Source organism: Bidens hawaiensis, unplaced genomic scaffold, assembly GCF_021521415.1.
Source record: "Bidens hawaiensis isolate Kalapana, Puna unplaced genomic scaffold, B.hawaiensis_p1.1 tig00028458_1, whole genome shotgun sequence".
NCBI lineage: Eukaryota > Viridiplantae > Streptophyta > Magnoliopsida > Asterales > Asteraceae > Bidens > Bidens hawaiensis.
In genome coordinates, this window is record NW_027494640.1 from 16,782 (window position 1) to 43,614 (window position 26,833).

At 34.0% G+C, this 26,833-nt stretch overlaps 1 protein-coding gene across 1 annotated transcript; it reads right to left on the reverse strand.

Annotated features, from left to right (window-relative positions):
• Nucleotides 1-717: 717 nt before the first annotated feature.
• On the reverse strand, nt 718-2,257 carry LOC143577051 (ethylene-responsive transcription factor WIN1-like). The gene is made up of 3 exons (XM_077061000.1): nt 2,058-2,257; nt 1,222-1,537; nt 718-1,056 (listed from the first exon to the last, which is right to left on the reverse strand). Exons 1-3 carry the CDS (start codon nt 2,135-2,137, stop codon nt 880-882), a joined length of 573 nt encoding a protein of 190 aa, XP_076917115.1. The 5' UTR covers nt 2,138-2,257; the 3' UTR covers nt 718-879.
• Between the last annotated feature and the right edge of the window lie 24,576 nt (nt 2,258-26,833).

Here is a 26,833-nt window from a genome sequence, read left to right on the forward strand (position 1 = left end):
ATAAAATATGATGTTTTATAGAATTTATAGATTTGTAGTTGTGACGTGCTTATTTTTATTAGCCATTCTACACTCTTCTTTTAAATTATCGTCACGACATGTTTTTTTATATATGTTTTGATATCGAAAACGGAGTGGCAACAACATAATATAATTTTGTTTATGTGCTTATTTTTATCAATATTTTCGATGTGTTTATTTTAGTTATCTTCGCCACACGTTTCTTATTTACATTTTGAAATTTAAAACTGAGCTACAACAACTTCATACACTTTTTTATTATGTATGATAATGTAACAGCCGCAACGCGCTAGCACCACCTTGTTCAATGGAGATGGGACAAAATATTGTTATCTAAGTCCCTCAAACCTGCAATACATTGCACTATACCAACCTTTTAACTATACTTTTGTTGTGCAGATTTCATCTATTTTGATTATTAGGATGCATGTTAATTATTATTATTTTTTCTCTAACTAAAAACTATCCTCATCCTTTGGCATTTCATAAAGTACTTAAATGTACCTTACCTTTTTTACACAAAACCAATGAAATTTAACATAAATCCCTCAAATTTCAACTTGTGTGGTCAAAATCATATCATATTATTTGATAATAATCAAAGTAGCCTTTTGTACTTTATGATAAAAGCTTATAGGCTTATTTTGTGAAACAAAAACAGCATGCTTTATAAACAAATTAAAATCACATCTTTTTACATGATACATTGTTTCTTCTTTTCTCCTTAATTCACTTTATTTGTACTTAAAATAAACATACTGTTATTCTTATTAATAACAGAAATAAAAGGAAAATTCTTTGAAAATCCATAAAAAATGATTGATTTACGGATATATAATATACAAACCGGTCATGACACTAACTGTTGACTATACAAAGTGAAGGTGGTGTTGAATTCCAGTTAAGCAATTCTTCAATCATTTGCATTACTGCTTTATTTTCTTCATCTATTTCTTGATCACCGGAACCACCGTCCTCCGCCATCGGAGTTGTTTCCGACACCTCTCCCTCTTTCCTCTTGCCACCAAGCTCCACCTTTATTAGACACAACGTAATTAGACAAATGTTAAGAAGTAAATCTATTATGTAAATATGAGTTAATTAAGTATATAACCAGTACAAACCCTAATTACAATTATATATACGGTTTATACAATTACACATTTATTACACACACTTAAGAGTTTTATAACTACGTACCTTCATCACCCAACCGGACCCGGACCCTTTTCCGGGACGTTTTTGCCATACTCCAAAATGTGAGTTATCGCTATCGAGACGTAAACATGTAAGGGAAGGTGATGGATCTTTGCAGCATTTACGTAGTTTGGCAGCGAGGGTGGCTGCCGGAATCTCTGTCGGCTGTGACAAAGAGTTGTTGTTGCCGGAAAAGTTCTTGTTGGGCACCGGAAAATTTGTTTTTGCACTTTGTCCGTTCATAAGAACGGCTGCTTGATCATATGCTCTTGCTGCTGCCTCTGCTGTCTCAAATGTTCCGAGCCAAATCCTTCGTTTTCTGTCATAAGATTTGCCTTAATTTTTTTTAACGATGATGGTCATCTAAGATGTATTTTGATAGATAAAAACATAACATTCATAAAGTTTGATATTTATAAAATTCTAGATTACAAATATTAAGTTATATATATGAACAACATTATTGTTTTGTCACCATTTTATATCTTGGATATATATTAGTTTTTTCATTCTTTTTTGAAAGGCTAGCTTAATTAAAACACACACACCAGGTTAGAAAATCCTAACCGAGGATAAAAGCAAAATTACATTATAAGTTGCGGAATTTTAAGCCACATTATTTAATTCAAACGAAATTTACAAAGAAGAATAAGTTTATCACAATACATATGATCACAATATGTATTTTAATACACTTAACTGTAGAATACAGATCAGACTATGAAGAACCTTTTCACAAAAAGCTACAGGAAGTGATAAATTTCATAAAAACTAATATAAGAAAGTTATGTAAAAAGATTGGAAAATGAAAGAAATATTAAAGAAAATGGTGAACTTACAAAAGTGGGTGTCTAATCTCAGATACCCAAGAACCCCATTGCCTTTGCCTGACACCTCTGAACTTCTTTGATTGTACCATGATTAGTATGTGTTGTAGCTTCACTGTCACAACTATTTATAGGAGAAGATACAATTCAGAATCAAAGATGGTAGTACAAGAGAGAGAGGGAAAGATCATTAAATATGCGGGGTATATATATAAACGTATATAATGGTTAGATACAACTAGAAGAGAGTTTTATTTTTTTTAAAAGATGGGAAATTTGACTTAAATACCGGATACTTATAAAAATATTTTATCTTGAGAAAAGGGCACTCATAGGAGTTATGGGTAATACCTATGCACCGATGACCGATCACTATCAAGCACATACAAACTATAAAATCACTGACAGTACCTACTTACTAGTGTCATAAAACTTTTTTTTAATTTAAAATAAATTAAATAATTAAATGTAAATAAATTTAAAATTTCACTAAAATCAAATATATTACATAATTGGAAACCGGAAAGATAAAATATGACAGGTCAAACAAAAAAATTATAAAATACGAGATCATTCGGAATTGGAATTTCCCGCGGTATTAATATCATTAGATCATTGTTTGAGAAATTAATCATTAAGAGTTTGAGTGAATAAAAATGATAAAAGTTTGAGTGAATAAAACGATGGAAAGTTTGTATGAATAAAAATGATAAAGGATATTGGTAGCATTTATGTGTAGTTAATGAATTATAATTCCTTTTTATGCTCCAACAATCAAAATTGAAGCTCTTCTATGTGGCAAAGGTTTGCCTAAACATATACCCATACAGCCTATTCATATGGAGTGACGGTGGTGTTACCATATGATTTAGAAGCCATGTACACTATCTATGATGTGCCCCTTCCCCTCTAATCTGTGTTATCAGTTTGAGTAATGAAGCTTTAAACTATCATCTATGAATGGTATAATGTGTTAGGGAAATGTTCATGTACATTTTAATCTTAACATGAGAACATAAGAAATAATACCGATTTATAAAAAAAAATGAGAACGCAAGAAAAAATATCAACTACAATACCAATCTACATAATTTATAACAAAGAAAAACACCTAAAAATTACAACAAAAGAGCCAAAATCAAGAACAAAATAATAAAACCAAATACCAGCAAATACCAGCAAATACTTATAACACAAAAGAAAAAATCTAATAATAACAACAAAATATCAATCTGCAAATACTAATAACATCTCATAATCGAAAATTAACAAATAAAAACAAAAAAAAACAGCAAACACTAACAAAAATAAACCTAATAATAACAGCAAATTGATTCTCACTGTTTTCATGTTAAAAATAAAATGTATTTGATCATGTTTCTAATGTGTTATTGTTCCTTTATGCGTGGTTTTTATTTTGGTGAACCGTTATATGATATTTACTTATTACGATTAGGTTAATGTCACACCCCCCATCTTAGGTCTAGGAGTATGACCAATAGTTGGTACCATAATTGTAAATAAATTAGAGTTGCGTTTGTAAGCGGAAGTCTTATAAAACTTTAAGGATCAAAATGTAACATTTATATAGACATTCAAAAGACGGGATTATAAAATACCCTTTTAAGTTGTTACAAAACATTACTTGCTATATTTACAAACCACCTATTTTAATATGTTAAGTTTTTACAAAGTAAATCTGAGCCATCGGAATAAAATATAACACTTCGATGTTCCAAGCGCTAATCTTGTTCACCTGCAAAATGTAAGAAAATACGTCAGCAACAAATGCTGATGAACACGCTGACGCAAAATAATTTCTTTTACTTTATTACCCCTCGATACTACGCCTGCCTCGGCCCATCGTGGCTTAGGAATAATAAAGTCAAACAACACATTATAAACTCGAGCCTCTACTCTAGGTCACCTCAGCAAACACCGCAGCGTTCGACTTAGTTAAGTACCCGTAAATATACACAACGGTCGTACTCCATGCAGGAGAGCATCCTACGACCAAGGGTGGTACGGTATGCCCATAACATAGTACCACCTATGTAAGGATCCAAACACACGTATACCACAGCCTGAGGGCTAGGTTTATACCCTTATTTATAACGGTTTTTTGAACACATAGTTCCTTGTAAACAATTTCACATAACATGTTTGACTCATTTGAAAACAAGTTTATAAAAGTTTGGGGTCGTATTCACCTTATCGCTTTGGGATCGGCTTCAACAGCGTCCAAGGGTCTTTCTCTTGCTGTCTCGCACCTATAGTACGAGTATAACCATTTGTTAGTCGGATATACAATCCGGCTTAAGACCTTTAGTCTTGTTTTATACTTCGATGAACCTTTAGTTCATATATCTCATTTACTTGAAAACCATTAGTTTAAAAGTAATTAGAAACCTTTAGTTTATAGAAAAACCCGACGTTTCTTCTTCTCAAAGAAACGTATTCTTTTTCTTTTATTATTTAAGAATACTCTTTATTACTTAAATAATAATTTCATAACAAAGAATATAATCATATATACTTACACACATATATATATTTATCAATTCATATTCTTATTCATTTCTTTGTTATGTTTGTATTTTTCTTTATCGAGGCATCGAGGATAACCTCGACTTAAGACTTAAGCCTTATAATATAATATAATATTACATTATATTGATTTGTCGTTACGCCTAACGTTAGTGGCATATTGGAAACCCTAGGAACTCGCAGCACTCCAACCCCACTTGATCTTCTTTGTCGTCAAACGATAACGCCAATCTTCAACACTCGTTGGCACACTTATCGAGATTCATTGCCATAACAACAAACACATTCTTGGTATGTGGGTGGAGGGTGGCACAAACTTCGAGGAAACGTCGGTACACAAACGAGGAATCATGGCACGCTTATCGAGGTAAAACGAAGGTATGGTTTATATTATATAGAGAGAGAGTAGAGAGAAGTGAGAGCTGATTTTGGTGTGCAGAAATGAGATGCCATTGGCTGCTATTTATAGACGAAATTTTGGATCCCATCCGGTACGCGATGGGTCCATGGGCTGACCTATCGCGTATCGCGATATAGGTCTGATGAGTCACTGCGTAGGTCTGCCACGTGGCGACACGTGGCAGCCGTTGCGCCACGTGGCAACAGTGTTGCCACTTGATGAAGGTGATGCCACCGTGTGCCACGTGGCACACGTGTCACGCTGTGTCAGAAGCCCCATCGCGGTACGCGATGGGCTAATATTTTGTCCGTCGCGCAACGCGATAGGAAAAGAAATCAGAATTTTCATTTTAAACCCTAAGGTTTGGAATTTGGCATTTTCAGTCCCTTAACTTTGAAAAGTTAACATTTTGAACTCGAAATTTTCACGATGTTACAGTTAAAATACAAAAGACAAAAAATGAAAAGTTTGAGAATGATTTGTGGCCTAGAAAAATCTTCAAAAAATTTAATGAAAAACAATAAAAAAATCATAACTTAATCTATAAATCAAAAACGAAAAAAGTAAAAGAAACTAAAATGTTTCCTTCATCTTTCTCATTAAAACAAAAAAAAAGACACAATGTCCAGGAAAAAATACAATGATGAAAATAAACAAAATCCACAATGTTAAATATAAAAAACACAATAGTTACTAAAATATAAAACAATGTTGAGCAAAATATAACATAATTTTGAGTAATATAACACAATATTGAGGAAAAAAGACACAATGTCACGGAAAAAAGACACAATCAATGACGAAAATAAACAAAAAACACAATAATATATAAAAAGACACAATAATCTTTTTTCGTCACTGTGTTCTTTTTTTTAACAAGGAAAACTCGGGAAATATTTTAGCTTTTTTATTATTTTTGTTTTTATTAATATTTTGTGTTATGATTTTTTTATTAATATTTTATTATTTTATAGGGTTTTTTTAAACCACAAATCATTTTTTTTATCTTTCTTTATATTTTAATCTAACCCTTACTTATTACATAAAAATATAAGTAAACACAACAGTAATAGAAATACGAGCACGATTAAAAAAAATTGATACTTATTTAGGTTATGTGTAGTAGAGGGGCTACAAAACGAGGCGCTTATGACACGTGGTAAAAATGGACGACATATAGCTCGGGGGCGGTATTCTCGTCCACAAATCGCCCCACCCTTCAATCACTGATTGCCACGTCATTATCATCATCTCTCCAACCGGCGACAAATTCTCGTCACCCTCTCCACTTATCGTCCATTTGTCGTCTAGGGGGCGGTGTTCTCGCCCTCACCGCTCACACTTGTAGCCCCACTACGCATAACCTTACAACTATTATTAAATGAACCAATGAAAAAAGTAATGTTAACTTAAACGATTCAATGAGATTTAAAAAACTATTATTTGGTAACTGACGTAAAAAATGTCTTTAAACAAAGTGGTTTAGTCCAAACAGCTTAAAATGAAGATATGGATATTTATAGCGGTTTAGTCAGGTTGTTACGAGTCAAGTACTATTTGAAGTGGTTTTCAAGGTTTTGTAACGGTTTTATGGAAAACCCTTTTGTGTATGAACCAAATATAAATACAAATCATTTTATCATGAAAAGTGTATATATAGTTAGAGTAATTATGTTAATATTGTGTAATTATTATCAAAATTTTTAAACTAGAGTAAATATTATTATTGCATTACTAGTTTTTGAACCCGTGTATTACACGGGATTAGTCAAATTATCAAAATTTAGGTATTTAATCATACGTAATTTAGAGATATTCTTTTGAATTTATAGATTAATTTTAATATTCTATCACACACTTCAAATGTCACATATTTAAAATTTACATTTTCTTAAAATTGAAATAATGTTATAAAATGACATAAAATCAATATTAAAGATTTTTATATGATCAATACGAATGTAATTTATATAGTGTTTTACAAATTGTAAGATTATAAATATTGTATTTATTCAACGAAATTTGAAGCACACACATAACTAAATATTTATTATAAATATATGTCACTAATTATTGTACGAAAATGGTTCATAAATCATTATTTAACTAATTTAATAATTCATTGTTTGAATTTAAACTTCTTATAGATATTCAATAGTTTGTATATATGTTTTTTTCAATCATTCAAACTTTCAATATCTAATAGTAAAATTAAATGTAACGAATTAGTAAATGTTATTGAGTTTTAAATTACATTAAATACATTTTTTTCCACTACGTGAATATCGACCTTCGGCCACACATGTGGTCTAGGCGATTTGCTACACTTCGGCTTAAATGTGTGGCTAAAAGGTCTTTAACCATGTTTGAAAACCTTCCAGAATGTTTTGGCCACACATATTATTCTTCACATGACCATTCTATACCTAGTCAGGTACTTTTCGCCACACTTTGAAAAAAACTGTGAGAAAACTAGCCACATTATAAAAACGTGTGGCGAAATGTGACATACAGTTATAGTTTGTTTGATCTTTGATACATGTGACCAAAAACACATGCATTAGCCACAAACTGTGACATTTAACTAGCCACATGTTTTAATAATGTGGCCCAATTTGACAAACGGCTACTGTATTGATAAGAGATGTGTCTAAAAGGTAAAAGATATAGCCACTTATATTACGTTGTGTGACCTAATGTCACATTTTCTAGCCACATTTTTAATAAAGTGGCGAAATATGCCAAACAACCATTGTATTTATTAGTTATGTGGCTAAAACGCTTAAAATATATGGCCACTTACACGACGTTGTGTGACCAAATTCATTGCCTTTACAGTTTCTTGTGCCGCCAAATTCAATTTGTCAGGGAGATGTACCGGCGGTTTCCGATGGTGTTTAAATACCAATCACAATCACAATCACAATCCATAATCAGAATCCACAATCACAATCACAATCCACCTTTCTTTCGATTATAATTTCAGATAATGGTTGCAGCTTGGCTCAAACGTGCACTGGGTGCTCAAGCTCCCATCTACTATGATCCCACATTTTTCACCATACGATTCCACTTTTTTCCCGGCGCCGTTCGGAGGAATCAAAGGGTGAGGTATATTTACTATGTCAACCCTCAAACCTTCACGTACCAACAACTTAACCGAATGGTTAGGTGGCTTGGGTACACGACTACTGATTATTTCAGCATTGAAATGGTAGTGCCGGGCATCGAGGTGGCGTATATCGAGTTGAACGACTTGGAGGACTTCAAGGCGGTGTCCGTTTATGGGGCATTCCATTCTCAGGTGAACCTTCGCCTCCATAGACTTAGGGACTCCACCTACACATCGGACGGCATGTGGGAGAGGATCATGCCCTCTCATACTCCAGAAGAGAATCCGGATGTAGATTCGGATACGGAATCTGATGGCAGGACTCTAGAATCCGATGTAGATTCCGATTGGAATCAGATGCTAGGAGTTAGTTTTATGTAATTTGGTTTTCTATATTAATGTAAATGTTATTATTGTAAATGTTATTATATTTTGGTATTAATATGTTATGTGAATGTTATTATTGTAAATGCTATTATTAACTGTAAATGTTATTATTATATTTTGGTTGCGTTTTTTAAGCGTAGTTGATGTTGATTTTTTATAAATAACTTTAAAATAAATGTTAGTGTGAGTGAATTAAAAAATAGACCTAAAATTTAATTTTTGGTAGTTGAGACAGTAATTTGTTGTAGTTCAGTTGATTTGTAGCGTATCTAGTAAGATAAACTAGTTTTTTTTATTTTAATTAACTTGAATGTAGGCTATTATTACATAAATATATTTCAAATTTTTTCTGACATGTATTAAAAGCGTACAAAGTGTATGATATACTAGTTTTTTATTTTAATTAACTTGAATGTAGGCTATCATTACATAAATATATTTTCAAAATTTTGGACAGGGTAGTAGGTATAAATGTAATTAATTTCCAAAATTAATTAGCTTCTGTGCGTTTCCAAAGCGTGTGGAAACCATTTTGACAGGTAGTATGCAGTTATACACTCAACAACCATCTATATAACAACAGAGACTTTAATGACTGCAATAAAACTGGTGACTGAAATATTTATTACACTTCTATATATGTTATGTGAATTCCAAACTTGGCCAAGCAGAAAATATCTAAGGTTTCCACAGATCTTAAACTTCCCAAAGATGTTAGATTTTGATAAAATCCTTTCCAAAACTCAATGCCGTCACCAAATCTTAAATCTAAGGTTACTGGTGATGGCATTGAGTTTGGAAGCGGTTTTTCAAAAATCAATTTTATTTGTTCAAAGGCTTCTTCAAAGTCTGGAGGGTACAATTTTAGTATGCAGGTTAGTGAAAATAAGGGCATAATGATCTTTTTTTATAAAATGAGTTGATAATGTTTTGTAGGAAACCAGCTGTTGAAAAGTATGTTGAAACATAACCAAATAGAGGTTGTGCAAGAAACAAAACCATCGGACGAGAAATGAAGCATTTTTGGGTTTTCTTTGTATTAATGTAAGTTTGATATAGCACGAGTCAGTTATGAGTGTAATGACCTTATTGATCTCATTATGGTACACTACAAGTCAATTGTGACTTTTATCGATGTAACATGATGTATGTTTGAACTTGACACCAATTGACCAAAATAGCCAGAAGATGAAATGAATTCAACAAACCGGCCTCTACGTATAAGTAGTAATAGTATTAAAAACAACCAATATTTCTTTAGTTTGAATTAATAAGTACAAAGTAAAGAAGGAAAATATCATGTATCACAACTATATTTAAACTTTATTTACATCTAACTAGCCGAACGAACACAACTGCTGGGTCGATAACCCCGACATCGGTGTCAATCTCCATTACGAATAGTTGTAGGCTTTTTCTCGGGCCGCCAGTAATCATCTGGGGACTCATTACGAAGCATTTAATTTGGTTGTACAAGTGGCAATGTATTACCCTCATGAGGGAAAGTTACCGTACTAAATTTCTCATTGACCTCGTCATACGAATGCCTATAATTCTTGGGTGGAGTCATGAGGACAACATGCTTTTTTCTATCCAGCTGATCTTGAACATAAAACACCTAGCGTGCTTGCGAGGCCAATATGAATGGATCATCCTTGTGGCCAAATTTTTTTAGGTCGACCGACGTGTAACCAAGAATATCATATTTGACATGTTTACGGTCAACCCATTGGCACATGAAGACCGAAATTCTTTTAGTATGATAATCAAGGACCCATATCTCTTGCAAAACCCCAAATTAAAAGTTTTGTCCATACGTCACCACGTCTTTTTTGATGTGCATGTCATACGCCTCTACACCAACCCCGCTGTTCTGGTAAACTCTACCATCATGAGATTTTGTACGAAATTCAAAACCGTTGATGTCGTACGAGTCGTATTTGTAAACGTTGCGGTGTGCTCCGTGTGCAATCCACTTTACGGTTTTCGATACAGAACCTGGGGAGCCCGCTAGCTCTCTTTCAACCTGAATTTCATTACAAGGATTAGATTCTTTACCTACATTGCATAAACTATAAACGAATTTTAAAAATTATAGAAGACTTAATAAATTGATCTACCTTGTCGCGTAACTAGTCACCAAACTTTAAAGTATGCTCCTTCTCCAGCAATGCTTATCGTTTACCATGCATTTGGTTTTTCAAAGAGGTCTTGTGTTGTCTGCAAGTAAGAGTATAATATATTGCGAATTAATATATATATATATATATATATATACTGATGTGGTCTAAATTATATATATTTTTATATTAATATTTCCTACACTTTTAAATATTTTTGAGCCATGTCTTTATTGAATATTATTATTAATTGGTTCATATGTAAGTTTAATGGGGTCTGGAGACATTGAGCTGAAAAGGAGCATTTTTACCATGCTTGAAACCGACAAGAGAAAACGTCTTATGCAATCAGTGCATGTGTGACATCTAAGGCATATTTTTTGTCTTATAAATCTTTCAACGTGATGAGCTAAATAATATTTTACGTTTGAAAGAAAAGAAATAAAGAAAGTGTCATGTTACACATCTCCGTTAATGTTTTATTTATTAGTTTAATGTGATGCTTATTATTGCTTTCTAAATTTTGATTGCACAGGTATGAATTTGAGAACAATGGAATGACATTAACTAAAGTCCATGAACGAAATTATTGGTGATATTGTTGGCCCACAATTAACTGATCTAGCAGCCCAGAAATTATGACGGTGGAATGAGAATTCTTTTACCCTACAACTATTAAATATATAAAGGGGGGAGACGCAATTAGAGGGGCATCCCCCTTTTTGGGGTTTAACAGAAGCACGTCAAAGAAGCAGCCAAGCAACCTGGTCAATTAAGTCACGGCAGAATCAAAGGAAAAGAATTAAAGAAGCAAGCTGGCAGGCAGGAGAATTAATTTAAGCTCACAGGCTAGTAGCTTAACTATTATTATTATTTTCGATGAACCGTAATACTTGTTTAATCTTTGTTTCGTCGAATATTATTATGGTTGGCTAAACTTTTATACTGCCTGGGTTTGGATGAATACTTGTTAGACTCGTTTTATTTTTAGGTTTGGATTATTATTGATTGGTTCATGTTTTGGTAAAGTTTTTATTTTATTTGGTTGTGATGCACATGCGTATTTTGTATTAATTTATTATCAATTTATTGTTCCATATGTGTCCTTGTGAACGTCTTTCATGTATGGATTCATATTAGGTTACTTACTGTGTGTTTGTAACTAGTTTATGGTATATAGTTAACGTATTTCATAGGAGCGATAATTGAGAATTTAGAGATACCTTATATTCTGTCACTTGAGAGACCGGGAGGTAATTGAGTGTCGTCTGTTTTGGTCTTTTGCGGGTTTGGGTAGTGATTGCACGGGAGTGAGTTACCCTAGATTCCTTTAGATTCTTACAGATCCGAATTATAACCGGATTCAATAAATATACCCCTTGACGCCTTAGGGTGTTTTGTGATTAGAGTGACCGGGAGGTAATTTATTCTTTGGGTACCTTAACATAGTTAGGTAAGGTGAGACCGGGAGGTGATCCGAACCATTAAACCGTTGAGCTTACATGATATTTAAGGTTCTTAAGTATTGTTGGTGAGACCGGGAGGAGATCTAGCGTACTTTAGTTATTCCTTAAATTTCATATTTTTAGAATACGGTACCGATCATAAATCCAATTCCGAAAGTTTACGAGTTGACTAGTGGGATTCCTTACCTAGGTAGTTGTTTCCCCTATTTGAGTTCTAATTCTATTTGTCGTGTCTATTTTTAGTGTCAGTTAGTTCAAGTATTATTTAGTTTATATTTAATATTTAAAAAAAAGACAAAAATCAATAAAAATCAATTAATTAAGTTTAGTTAAGTCGGAGTTTAGTTTAGGTGTCGCTAGTGTCTTGTGGGTTCGATATCTGGACTTCATTAGGCTTTACTACAGTTGATAGGTATACTTGCCTGTCTAGTGGTCTAGCATTAGGATAGTCTAGATTTATAAATTTAAAACTAGAGTGTCTAGGTTAGGTTAAGTTTTTAATAGACCGCGTTTTCGCAAATCATATACATACATATTTATATATATATATATATATATATGTATATATATATCTATATATTAATTTTGGGTGCGTTTGCTTAGCGTTTTAGGTTTTTAACTTTGTTTTTTGTCTTTGAACGTCTCGCGTAACTACCGTACGTTAAGGCATTATCGTACAGTAACTGCACCCTATATATATATATATATAATTTAAAGTATATATGTTAGTAATACTTACTCGATATACGGCGCTATTTCAGGCGTATTCTGCAGCACATAGAAATGTGCTCTCTTGAAAAGAATAGGAGAAACTTCAACTGATTTAACGCCTTTGACAGGGATTGTCTCCCCATTATCATCATGCTTATCATGTGGAATACCAACAGTACTCTTGATGTTTTTTTGGTATTCTCTTAGAAACTCGATTGTTTCTTCCGCAATGTTCTCCTCAGCAATGCACCCTTCTGGATAAGTTTTGTTTCTCACATGCCCTTTGATAACCTTCATACACCTTTCAAAGGGATACATCCAACGAAAGCATGGTGGCCCACACAATTTTATCTCTCTAACAAGGTGCACGGTTAAGTGAACCATGACATCAAAAAATGATGGCGGAAAGTACTTCTCCAGCAGGCACAGTGTAACTATTTGCTCTTCCTGCATCTTATCAAGCACTTCTACAATGATTTCTTTGCTACAAAATGACTTGAAAAAAAAACAAAGCCTGATTATAGCACTTCTCATTGGTTCTGGCATGATGGACCGTATTGCAAGGGGCAGAAACTGTTGCATAAGCATGTGATAATCATGTGATTTAAGGCCTTGTAGCTTCCTTTCTTTAAGATTCACCAAACTAGAGAAGTTAGAACAATACCCTAGTGGAGCCTTCAGTTTATACAGTGTTTCAAGAAACATGTCTTTTTCTTGCGTTGATAATGTGAAGCATGCTGCTGGCAGTTCTGTATTGTTGCCTTTTGCTTTCGGTTGCAACTCCTTTTGTCTTACCGGGAATGTTCAGCAACGTCCCGACAATACTTTCTGCCACATTCTTTTCAACATGCATCAAATCAATACAATGTTGGACAGGTAAATACTTCCAATAGCTGAGCCGTTGGTACCATATGTTGAACTTCTTCCAATATTGGTGCGGCGTTGTGTTATCCCTTTTCCTCTTACTCCCACTTAGGGATTCAGATCCCTTTCCCCATTCATTGTTAATGTTTTTGACCTCGTCGTATATCTCTTCCCCTGTCATAGGCTCTTTAGTGGTTCTCATTTCCTCTTTTCCGTTGAACGTCTTTGTTTGTATTCTGAAAAGGTGGTCATGTGATAAATACCTTCTGTGGGCAGCATAACTCTGCTTCTTTGTGTGATAAAGTCGAACACACTGAGTGTCGCCCCGACACACCACACAACCTTTGAATCCACTGTAAGGGCAACCGCATAGTGTACCAAAAGCAGGGTAATTATTAGTCGTCCATAACACAACTACACGTAGTGTAAACATTTCTTGTTTATATGCATCATATGTTGGCTCCCCGACCTCAAATAAAGATGATAGATCGTCAATTAAAGGCTGTAAAAACACATCAATATTGTTTCCTGGCATTCCGGATATTAATAAGGAAAGCACGATGAATTTTCTTTTCATACACATCCAAGGTGGAAGGTTGTAAATGACTACTAAAATAGGCCAGCCACTATGGTTTCTGTTGCCTCTATGTACGTCGATCCCATCAGTGCAAATCCCTAGACGACGATTTCTTGGATCGCTTCCGATGGTATCGGAGTACCTGTCATCTATGGCTTTCCATGCTGGTGAATCTGATGGGTGGCGTAAAACACCAGGTTTATTGGTACTCGTGGCGTGCCATGTTAAATTCTCTGCTGTGGCCTTTGATTGAAAGAGGCGCTTGAATCGTGGAATAATGGGAAAGTACCACAGTACCTTAGCGGGCGTGTTTATGTAAGTTTTGTTAGTCTTCTCATCCACCTTCCACCTTGACTTGTTACAAACTGGACATGCTTTCAAATCCTTGTAATCTTTATAGTAAATAATGCAGTCATTGATACACACATGTATCTTTTCATATCCTGAGCCCATTGCCTTCATCATCCTTTTGCCCTCATACATATTTTTTACCATTTCGTTATCTGCATGTAGCATATTTTTCAACAATTTCAGAAGTTCATCAACGAACTTATGAGATACCCCATGCTTGCTCTTCAAGTTGTGTAGTTGTACTAATGCAGACAACTTGGTGAATTCAAGACATCCTTTATATAGGGGCTTCTCAGCGTCAACAAGTAGTTGTAGAAACTGTTGATACTTCCTGTCGCCTTTGAAATTGTCTTTTGTAGCATTTACCATTTCTACAGTTTCACAGGCATCTGTTGAAATGTTGGTGTCAACAAACCCAGTATTATTATCATAATTAGTTGGAATGCAGGTGCAGGCAAACCCAGTATTATCAACATAATTATTTGGAATGTTGGTGTCGGCTTCTCCATGTTTTATCCAAGTAGTATAACTCTTATCAATTCCAAACCTGTACAAGTGATGTTCTACCTCGTCTACACTAAGAGATACGTGGTTCAAACACCGAACATATGGACATGAAACAGAAATTGGTGGTGATGTCTCCTCGCAATTACGAAGTGCAAATTGTATAAATTCCTTAACACCATCTCTATATGCGTTACTGCACCTGTCGCCTACTGACATCCAAAACTTATCCATCTTCCAAGAATTTTTTTATTAACTGTGTCATCAACGATATATATATACTAATTAATGCCAATAAATGTAACTGAATAAAAGAAAAAATATTTGGTATTCACCTGAGATTAATGAAGCTGTTTGGTAGGATTGAGATTGATGAGAGTTCAATAAATACACTAGCAGATCATTTATTAGGGTTCGGTGAGATTGTGAGATTTTATTAGTCAATGCTAATTGATTTGGGAGTCTTCCAGAAGATAACTCGATTAATTGGAGGGTAAAAATGAAAATTTTAAACTTCTAAATTTCGTTATATAAATATTAGAAAAGGTTCTATAACGTTCTCAGGGTGTAGCTCAAACGGTTGAGGCGCTTGTGATTAAACATAGATTGCAAATATCGCGGGTTCGAAACTCAGGAGGGAACATATTTTTATTGATTTTTGATAATAACCTCTGTTCAATGAAATATTATAATAACCTCTTTTTAATGAAGTAAATACACTGTGATTTTGGAAACACTCAAACTAAACTACTCATTAAGCCTTTAAATGCGTTCAGAAACATAAAAATACATCATAATAGCTGGTCTAAAATCATAACAAAGTTTCTTAGCTTTTAATTACAAAACTAATTAAAAGCCCTAAAAACAACAAGAAGCAAATAAAATACAATATCTTCACTTTTTTTCTGATTCAATACTTGAAGCTACATTCCTTGCAAGTTGATCCTCTAATGACTTATTTGCCCTTATCAAGATATGAATTATGTCTATACATCTTGTGCACACATCAGATCTTGTGGACGAAACACAATCAGACCATATAAAGAAATCACATTTTTTGCCCTAAGTTGAAAAAAATATAGGGTTTATGGTCAACAATTGTAGATGAATTTCAACTTTATTTGCAATTTCACTAACCTGAGATGCACAATTGTAGAACCTCCGACCTGGATTTTTGGTGGTGCTTGATGTTCTTTGAATGGCTTCTTGACCACAAAAACAATAAACCTGAGATCAATTGCTTCTGTTACTGGATGTGGTGGTCCTCGATGAGATTTCTTCCATGGTGAAAAAGGAGTTTTTATTGAAAACAAGACTAGATATATAAGTATATATATATAGGAGGGTTTAGAAAGGAGTTGTTGTACACATGCTTTTTATTACCGTTTTAGGATATTTATATATGTCTTTGTACAGTAGCGGGTTGCAAGCGTAACAGACTCTTTTGAACAATAATATTACATATTTTAACCTAATTGATTACACGCATTTTTAATAAAGAAAGATGAGAACCATTAATCCATATTTACCATTCATCAAAAGATGCATAAAAAAAGTACCCTTAATTACAATACATAAAACATGTTAAGAAAGCATTTTAAGATAATATATATTTACCATTCATCAAAAGATGCCATACAAAAAGTACCATTAATTACAATACATCACAAAAAAACCAAGACCAGCAAAGCTAACATCACCATCACTCCGCCTTGTCCACAGTCTCCGCCCCCATCTCCTTAAAACTCATGTTGGTTGACACCGTAGTTATGGTGTCAACCAGGGTCTCACACACTGAGTCGTAGCATTCAGACTGTTGTTGCTGATAATCAACAACCATTGCTCGAAACTCAATGTCGTCTTCCCACAAGATGAGGTTACAGGATTGGAAGGTCTTTGTATTTTCCCAAGCGAGTGTAGCCCTAATAGCTTCGACTTTCTTCAACAAAGAGTCGTCTTTCTCTTTCTGAAAATCCATCGTTTTTTTCACGATAGCCTTCACGGTTTTCTCAGAAGAATTCATTTTGAGTATATCTTTCTGAAACTGTTAGTGTGATTGAATAACCAAACTTAATGTAGTTAAGTTTGATTTGTAGTAAGATATAATAAGATCTAGTAAGATATAGCTTAACTTTAATGTAGGCTATCATTACCATAATATTTTTCCCGGAATTTTTGACAAGTGACGTATAATTGTGATTAATTAATTCTGACAGGCGATATAAATGCAAGTAATCTATAGATTAAACAAAAACACATGAGACAATTTGGTGCGTTTCCCAAGCGTGGGACACCCTTTTGTTTTTTTATTACAGTTACTATTCGTCTGTGAGCATTTTGGTTATATATACCTACACCACATTTGTGAAACTCATATACCTACATAATTTTAAATTATTTTTTTAGTTAATAATGGATTGCTCGTCGTCATCATCATCATCATCATCATCATCATCATCATCATCATCATCATCATCATCATCCAGATCCTACAAGGCTGCCCTCAGAAGGCGAATTGACAATTTCAGTACTTTTTATAATTCGTTTCTAATGTGAGTGTGCTCATTTTCTATTTACCGAATTGCAGGCCAAGTCTGTGGAAAAAAGTGTTGACCAAACGGTAGTCGATCCCCATAGCGCGACATCAGTAAGTATTTGGCAGTTTCATTTTTATATTTTATAACCTAATAAGTCCTAACAATTCCAATTTCTGTTATATTACCAATGAAGCCTGTAGAGAACAATGTTGAACAAGCATCAACACAACTACACCACACTCCGGATAGTAACGGCTCGAAAAAACCATCAGTAAGTATTTGGCAATTTCAGTTTTTCCTTTAATTGTTGATTGATTCATTGAATGGTTTTTAGGTAAAACGGAGAAGCCATAAAAGAAAAGTTGATGTATCTACGGATGAAGCTTCCCAACCTGCTGAAATAAATGTATGTACTGCGCGAAACATTGTTAATTTCCCACCAACATAGGTATGTACTTATATATTGACGTCAACTAAGCCATCTTAATTTCACATGCTGGTTTATAGGTGTATGAGTGTCGTTTGTGTGTGAATGATAAGCGTAACAAGGTGGCAAATGGTAAAGTTTATTGGTCACCGGTTCCACAACAGTTGCATGGAAAAGCAATCCCGGAGGGTTGCTATAAAGTTAGTATTGATGGAGCCATAAAGGAACAAGCAATTATTCCATGTGATGCAGGTGAAATTACGACTGTTGGCAACGCAATTGGTACTTTTGCTGCTTGGCCAGAACACCTAATCGTATGTGACCAGGAGGTTTGTTCCCTTTTAACTTAACCGAACAAATATCTATTAGTTTAAAAAATGAACACTTGTGTTCGTTTATGTTAGTTTGTTTATAATCTAAACTAACGTAATTGAAGAAAGATAAACGAACATAAACGAACTTCCCGCCGAAAGGTTCACGAACAGTTAAACGAACGTTCGGTATTTATGTATGCATACTATTTTTTTCTATTCAATTACAAAATACGACATTAATTATACATATTTGTTTTTCATATTCTGTTGTTCCAGCTACCACCACTCCTGTCCTCAAAAGAACCAGACAGAGCTGGCAAGAAGGCAAAGGAAAAGTACACAACGATAGACAGGGTGACCAAACAGAAGACAAGGAGCAGTGCCAAGAAAACCGACGCCTTAGCTAGTATATAGGTAGTCGTTATTTTGTATTTTGTAAGATATTTTATATATACATTTGCTTAAGTGAATATTATTGCTAATATAATAATTTTGTTTTGTTGCTTATAGCTGTTTTATATTACTGCACAAAAAATAAAAATAATTATATATTGCCCAATTACACGAAAAATAAAAATAATTACACACAATTTGGCCACATAGAACACATTAAATAGGTGTGGCCAAAAGTAATACAATAGCCACACCTGAAATTACAAAAATTAGAGTCTATAAATGACCATTAGCCACAACATAAATATTTTTGTGTGATGAAAAGTATGATAATAGCCACACTTTATATTACAAAAGCATTATGTGCGACAAAAGGTAAGACAATGGCCACACCACAAACTAAAAAAGAGTGTTTGAGTGGCAACTTCACAGTTTTAGCCACATTGACAACAACCTCCAGTGTCTATATGATATTATTAGCCACACAGTACCTAACTATGTGTGACGAAAAGTTTGACAATTGCCACACTTTAAATTACGAAAAGCATTATGTGTGACAAACGGTAAGACAATGGCCACACCACAAACTACAAAAGAGTGTTTGAGTGGCAACTTCACATTTTTAGCCACATTGACAACAACCTCCAGTTTCTATATGATATTATTAGCCACACAGTACCTCACTATGTGTGACGAAAAGTTTGACAATAGCCACACTTTAAATTAGGAAAAGCAATATGTGTGACAAACGGTAAGACAATGGCCACACCACAAACTACAAAAGAGTGTTTGAGTGGCAACTTCACATTTTTAGCCACATTAACAACAACCTCCAGTGTCTATATGATATTATTAGCCACACAGTACCTCACTATCTGTGACGAAAAGTTTGACAATAGCCACACTTTAAATTACGAAAAGCATTATGTGTGACAAACGGTAAGACAATGGCCACACCACAAACTACAAAAGAGTTTTTAACTAGCAAGTTCATATTTTTAGCCACATTAACAACACCCTCCAGTGTCTATATGATATTTTTAGCCACACAGTACCTCACTATGTGTGACGAAAAGTTTGACAATAGCCACACTTTAAATTAGGAAAAGCATTATGTGTGACAAACGGTAAGAAAATGGCCACACCACTAACTACAAAAGAGTTTTTGACTAGCAAGTTCACATTTTTAGCCACATTTACAATAATCCCAGTGTCTATAAGATATGATTAGCCACACAGTACTTCACTATGTGTGACGAAAAGTTTTACAATAGCCACACTTTATATTAGGAAAAACATTTTGTGTGACAAACGGTAAGACAATGGCCACACTATAATCTACAAAGGAGATTTTGAGTGGCAAGTAAACATATTTAGCCACTTTTAATGTAATATCTAGTGTCTATATCATATAATTAGCCACCCTATTTTAATTTAAGTGGCCATTTCTTTGCTATATTCACACGATATAGGTCATAATGTAAGCTTAACACAACCCTATTGGCCACATTAATATAAAATGCATGTGGCTGAAACATAAATTCATGTGGCTATATAGATGCAATGGTCAATCATAGTAAATTGACATGTGGCCATTTTCTACCATTTAGCCACACTTATTGGAGAGGCTTCTTGATGGCCAGCAACTAATGTCTGTACCCTTCAGCCACACTTATTACCACATAAGGCCACTAAAAACTGTGTGTGGCCATATCATACACACGGTGTCGCGACCTTTTGCCACATATGACCTGAACCAAATGTGTGTGGCTAAAGGCCTACGACCACACTTTTTTCGTGTGGCTGAAGGTCAATATTCACGTAGTGTTCTTCATATGAGGGTACAACTAATGGATCATACCAATTAAACACATGACCCATGGATAACATGGATTAAGGAGAGTGAAGATTAATAAATATGAAGGAAATTAAAGTTAAGATTGAATATGGTTATGACATTACAAATCTAATTTAAAGTTGTAGTTACTCTAGTTATTTGTATTTTTATTAAGTTAATTTATTTAATTATTTGTATCGTATCTCATCCCAAACCCCTTTTAAGTTAAAAATTAAAATTATCTTAAAAAAGTTTTCTTTATTACTGAACAGGTTACCATCATCAAAGGATTTGAACTACACTAGTATATTAAAATATTAAGAATGGGTTGCATCAACAAAGAATATGAAACATTTATCTAAAATATTTAAATATTAAGAAATAGTTAACATCAGCAAAGGGTTCGAACTACACTTATAGTATATTATGGTAGATTGGTTGCATAGAGAGATTGTATATCTTATTATTGGTAGATGATGGTCGGTTACAAATCATGTGTATATATGTGTTATTTCATGCATTTTAATTGTTTATGTATCGCGAACACGATAACTTTGAGTTCTTTTATAATCACATGTGTTCAGAGCTTAAACGAGCTAATTTTAGAGCCATTCATATGAAGATTAAGCAAGCCTTGAGAAGACTGAAGCATTGGGAAACATATATGGATGGTTATGAAGGATCCGAGAAAGGTTTGAATAGAAACCCGAAGCCGAAACGAAAATTAAACAAAACGGGTTAACAGGAAAATGTCATTTAGTAAAATGTGTATATCTCGCCCTAGAAAATGAGTTACGAGACTCATAATATATGAACTTCGGGTTTCTCGATGAGACAAATCTAAATATGAGTTTAGTTTATTTCGCGCTATGCGAACGAATGGTGAAAAACTCCTACGGTGAAAAAAAAGGGAAAAAACCCTAGTTGATATTATAATCAGTTTTCAACAATTGATTCAACCTATCTTCTATTCCAGCAGCCAGAGAAGAACCCTACGACGATTTTGCATCATCCCGAAGCCCTCGTTCGTCTAATCATTACATGCTACCATCTTACATCAAATAAGTGAGTTAATTGCTATGACGATGTCAGACTAAAAACCTTTGTGTTCACTTTAGGCTAGGGTTTTGTGTAAACTACTTTGATCATATTCCATGTTCTTTAATGATTAAGAAGTTGATTGAGTTTTTTATTTGATCTTGTTTGATTTATCAATTGATTTTTTAAACAATTTGTGTTTTTAATTATCGAATATTGCATCACTTATTTGCTTGTGTTCATCAGCATTTAGGGCTAGGTTCTTGTGTCATTGCAACCTAATTGATTTACATAATATAAAATTGGTAATTGGGTAGATCGGGATCAGTTTTGTCAACAATTCAGTTAGGGTATCGGTTGTCATCACAACAAAACTAATAGGTCTAGTAATGTCACACCCTCAAATACACTAACGGAGTTTTACAGTCAGAGGGTGTGAACTAACAGGATCGGAATCATTAGTTATAATCAAACACCATAAATAAAATTTTCAAAACCACCAAGACATCAAGTCTTAAGTAAAATGCGGAAGCGAAAAGTGTAAAGCAAATAGTTGTGTCACACAGGACGACTTAAAACACAAGTTATCAAGATAAAAATTTAAACGAAATTTTAAAACAATGGTGTTCAGCGAATGCATGTCCTATACCGCGCGCTTGCCTCGACTACCTGAGATAAACATACTAAAAGTGTCTACACAAAGGTTGGTGAGTTCACAGGGTTACGTAAATTAAGTGTTGCGTTTTAGCGTTACCAGATAATGTTAAGTTAATTATATATCAATATGTAGCTAACTTATCAAGCATGTATTACTAAGTGTTCGACACCGATGCTGACTGTTTAACGATTGCCTTGCCACCATGTCAAACACGACCATGGTAATGTGTTAGCCAAGATTACACCCACTCGACCTACAGTCGAGTTTAGAGTTGGGTGGGGTTTGTCAAACCCAGTAGTACTACTCAAAGGTGACTCTCTATTATCCAAATATTAACCAGTTCGATGTTTAGAAGGACTTTGGTTGGTTTGTTTGCTAGTTAGCCTTACAAGTGATATATAAAAGTAAAAATGTCACACCCACAAAATCCACTAACGGAGTTTTACCGTCAGAGGGTGTGAACTAACAGGATCGGAATCATTAGTTATAATCAAACACCATAAATAAAGTTTTCAAACCACGAAAACATTTAATTTTAAATATGTGCGGAAGCGTAAATTCATAAACCAAGTGTTGCGTCACGCAGGACGACTTAAAACCCAATTAATAACAGTTTAAAAACAAGTTTGCAAAAAGATAGTGTTCAATGAAATGCATGTTCCTATACCGCGCGCCCGCCTCGGCTACCTGAGAATAACATACTAAAAGTGTCAACACAGGGTTTGGTGAGTTCACATATATAAATAAAGAAAATGTTTGCGTTTAAGTGTTTGCGTTTTGCGTTTGCGTTTGCGTTACCAGATAATGTTAAGTCAATTATATATCCATAGGTAGCTAGCCTATAAAACAAGTATTACTAAGTGTTCGACACCGAAGCTGACTGTTTATCAATTGCCTTGCCACCATGTCTACCACGACCATGGAAAATGTGTTAGCCAAGATTACACCCACTCGACCTGCCGTCGAGTTTAGAGTTGGGTGGGGTTTGTCAAACCTAGTAGTACTACTCAACAGTTACTCGCTATTATACAAATACTAAACGGTTCGATGTTATGAAGGACTTTAGTTGGTTCGTTTGCCACTTAGCCTTACAAGTGATATATAACCAATAAAAAATCTAAAGCGTTTTGGAGTATGTTATCCCCCCCAAGTAAAAAGCGTTTAAAAGAGTAAAAGGGAAACGTGAAACTCACTGTTTGCGAAGAATTCAAAAACAAGTCAACCGAGAGATGTGCATCACAGAAAATCCTCACTAGCGTTCTAAAACAAGAATGAGATTTTCTAAGTGTTGGAACTATTATTGAGTCTCTAGACTCGGCACATAATACCTATGCATGAGATACGTTTCGTGTTTCGTTTGTGAATTTTGTGTGACTCGACAAGCACATTGGTGACACGTTTCATGTGTAAACAACTACATAAGTATCAAGTACTAACATTGTACATTACTAGCAATCATTCCCCACAAGGGCAATTTAGTCAAAAACATAGCAATATCTAACAACAAGCACGTTTCATGTATTTTCACATAGTTCAGCAGCTAGTTTTATCAAGACAGATTTCTACTTGAAAGATTACTCTATCCAACAGATCATAATATATCAATTAATTCACCAAAAATCTTCACAAAAGCAAAATGAGTTAGGTTTCCAGAACTATTTTTATTGTATTTTTATTCCACATAGATTTCTCACAATAACCAAAACATTACAGTAAACTCACAGAAGTCAAAATCATGCGCAACAGAATGATATTTGTTATTCCCGATAAATGGTAAATTCAATTAATGCAAGACCAATTGGGTTAGGTTTTTAACTCAACATGTTAACTCCCAGAAGTGGAACCAACCCATTTGGTCTTGTAGTTTATGAGATATGATAATTACAAAATAGCCTAACAGCAGACCTCACAATTCAGACTTGCACCTCAGTTTTGTAAAATAATAAAAGTTAACTTTTACACGTCCAAAAATTACAAACTTGGACTTTATAGAAACTAAACTCAACCTAGTACACTGTAGTGTTAATAATTTCGACCAATTACCACATTAACATTCAGTTATAGTCGTCTAAACATAAACTTAACAATCTGTCTAGTACCAGTTTTCATCAAAACTCAACATAACAACAATCTATGAACCATAATCCATGCATATAACACTCTAGTCACAATATTTACCAACCATGCATATCAATATCACATTACACCCATAGTTAGGGTTTTTCTTGAAAGTTTAAATCAAAGAACAAGTGATTATCAAACAACAATAACACAACTAGTTATCAATTTCATTAGCAATCATCATCAAGCATATAATCAAACCCTAACTCATCTTAATCATCAATTTCGTGACTTAGGGTTTTGGATTAACCCATTCTATATCAAAATTAAACATATATAACACATAGAGGAGTTGTTAATACCTTCCTAGCACCTTAATTCTTCAACCAAACTTGAAAATCCTTGTATGTATGTGTGTGTAGTGTGACGGCAGCCAAGGGAGAGGGAGGGGGGGGGGGGGGCGATCGGGTTTGGGAGGGGAGGGAAGAGGTTAGGGTTTTGTTATTATTTAATAATAACATGTTACACAATGGGCCCTCTACTTTTAGTTATTACTTTTCTAGCATAAAATAGCTTTTTGCATCTTGAGTTAATGTTCTACACATAATTATCAAATAACACATAAGCCTAACACATAATTATCAAATACTTATTGTTTTGATGTTTATCGTTTGTTCACCAATGGTTTGAGTCAACTCGTTTGCGTTTCGGTGCAATCCCGAAAGACTACATGTGTAGTGATTGTCAAGCGTCCCTAGTTTAAATGTAATGAGATGTGCGTTATAGATCAAGTGATCTTAAGTTTGAATTGACAGAGTTTGGGTTAACGGAGTTAACCTGAAATTGTCGAGTGTCACAAAAAAAATCTACATCGTTGGAGTATGTTATCTCCCCCTAATAAAAGCGTTAAAAAGAGTAAAAGGAGCCATGAAACTCACTGTTTGCAAAGATAACAAAAAGATCCGAGAAATGTGTGCGTCACAGAAAATCCTCACTAGTGCTCTAAAAACAAAACGATATTTTCTAAGTATTTGAACTACGAGTGAGTCCCTAGACTCGACATATAAAACTTACGCATGAGATGTGTTCGTGTTACTTTGTGAAACAAGTGTGACTCGAAAAACACGTTTGTGATTAGTTACATGTGTGAACAGATATTAAGTGTTAAGTGTTACCATTGTACATTTCTAGAAACTATCCCCCACAAGGGCACATAAGTCAAACACATAGCAAACATCGATCAACAATTCACTTTTCATGTTAATTCAAATAATTCAGCAGCTAATTTACCGATACAGATTTTAACTCGACAAGATTACTCTATTTAACAGATCATAAAATGGTAATAAAATCACCAAAACTTATCACAGAAGCACACGTGAGTTAGGTTTCTAAAAATATTTTTATCACATATGGTTTTCCCACAATGATCAAAACATCACATTAACACACAACCGTCATTATCATGCGCAACAAAATGTTATTTTTTATTACCATTACATGGCAAATCCAGTTAATGCAAGACCAATTGGATCAGATTCCTAACTCAAATTATTAACTTCCAGAAGTGGAACCAACCCATTTGGTCTTGTCGTTTATGAGATATACTAATTACAAAACAGCCTACCAGCAGACTTCCCGAATCAGACTTGCACAGCATATTTGTAAAATAATAAAAACTAACTTTTACTCTTCCAAAAATTAAAAACTCAGACTCTTAAAAAAACAAGACTCGACCTACTACATCATAGAATCAATAATCACTTCCAAATACAACATTAACATCGAGTTACAGTCATTTCAACATGCAATTAAGAATTTGTCCAGCATCAGTTTTCACCAAAATTCAACAAACTAATAACCTATGAACTAGAAATCATGCATACAACCCTCTAGATACATAATTCACCAACCATGCATCTCAATTTCATCTTTCATGCACATCTAGTTTTTACTTCAACATTCAATTTCAAGAAACATGAACTTAACAATCAATAACAATGCAACTAGTTATCAAATCACTAGTGTTCATCAATAATCATAACAATAAACCCTAACTCATCTTAAATCATCACTTTCAAGATTTAGGGTTTTGATTAACATGTTCAATAGCATAATTAAACCCATAGAATGACTAAAGGGAATGTTTATTACCTATCGAGCACCTTGAATCCTCCAACCAACCTTGAAAATCACTTTGTATGTGTGTGTGTGTGTGGGTTACGGCTGCCAAGAGAGGGAGAGACCGATTGCAAGGGGGGGGGAGGGAATTAGGGTTGGGTAATAACTTGGTTATATTATTAATTATGTTACACTTAACCCCCTAATCTTCTAGTTAATCAATTTCTAGCACAAAATAGACTTTTGCTTCTTGAGTTAATGTTCTACATATAAATATCAAGTAACACATAAACTTAACACATAATTCACCAACCATTTGGTGTTTTCGTTTATGAGATATACTAATTACAAAACAGCTATACC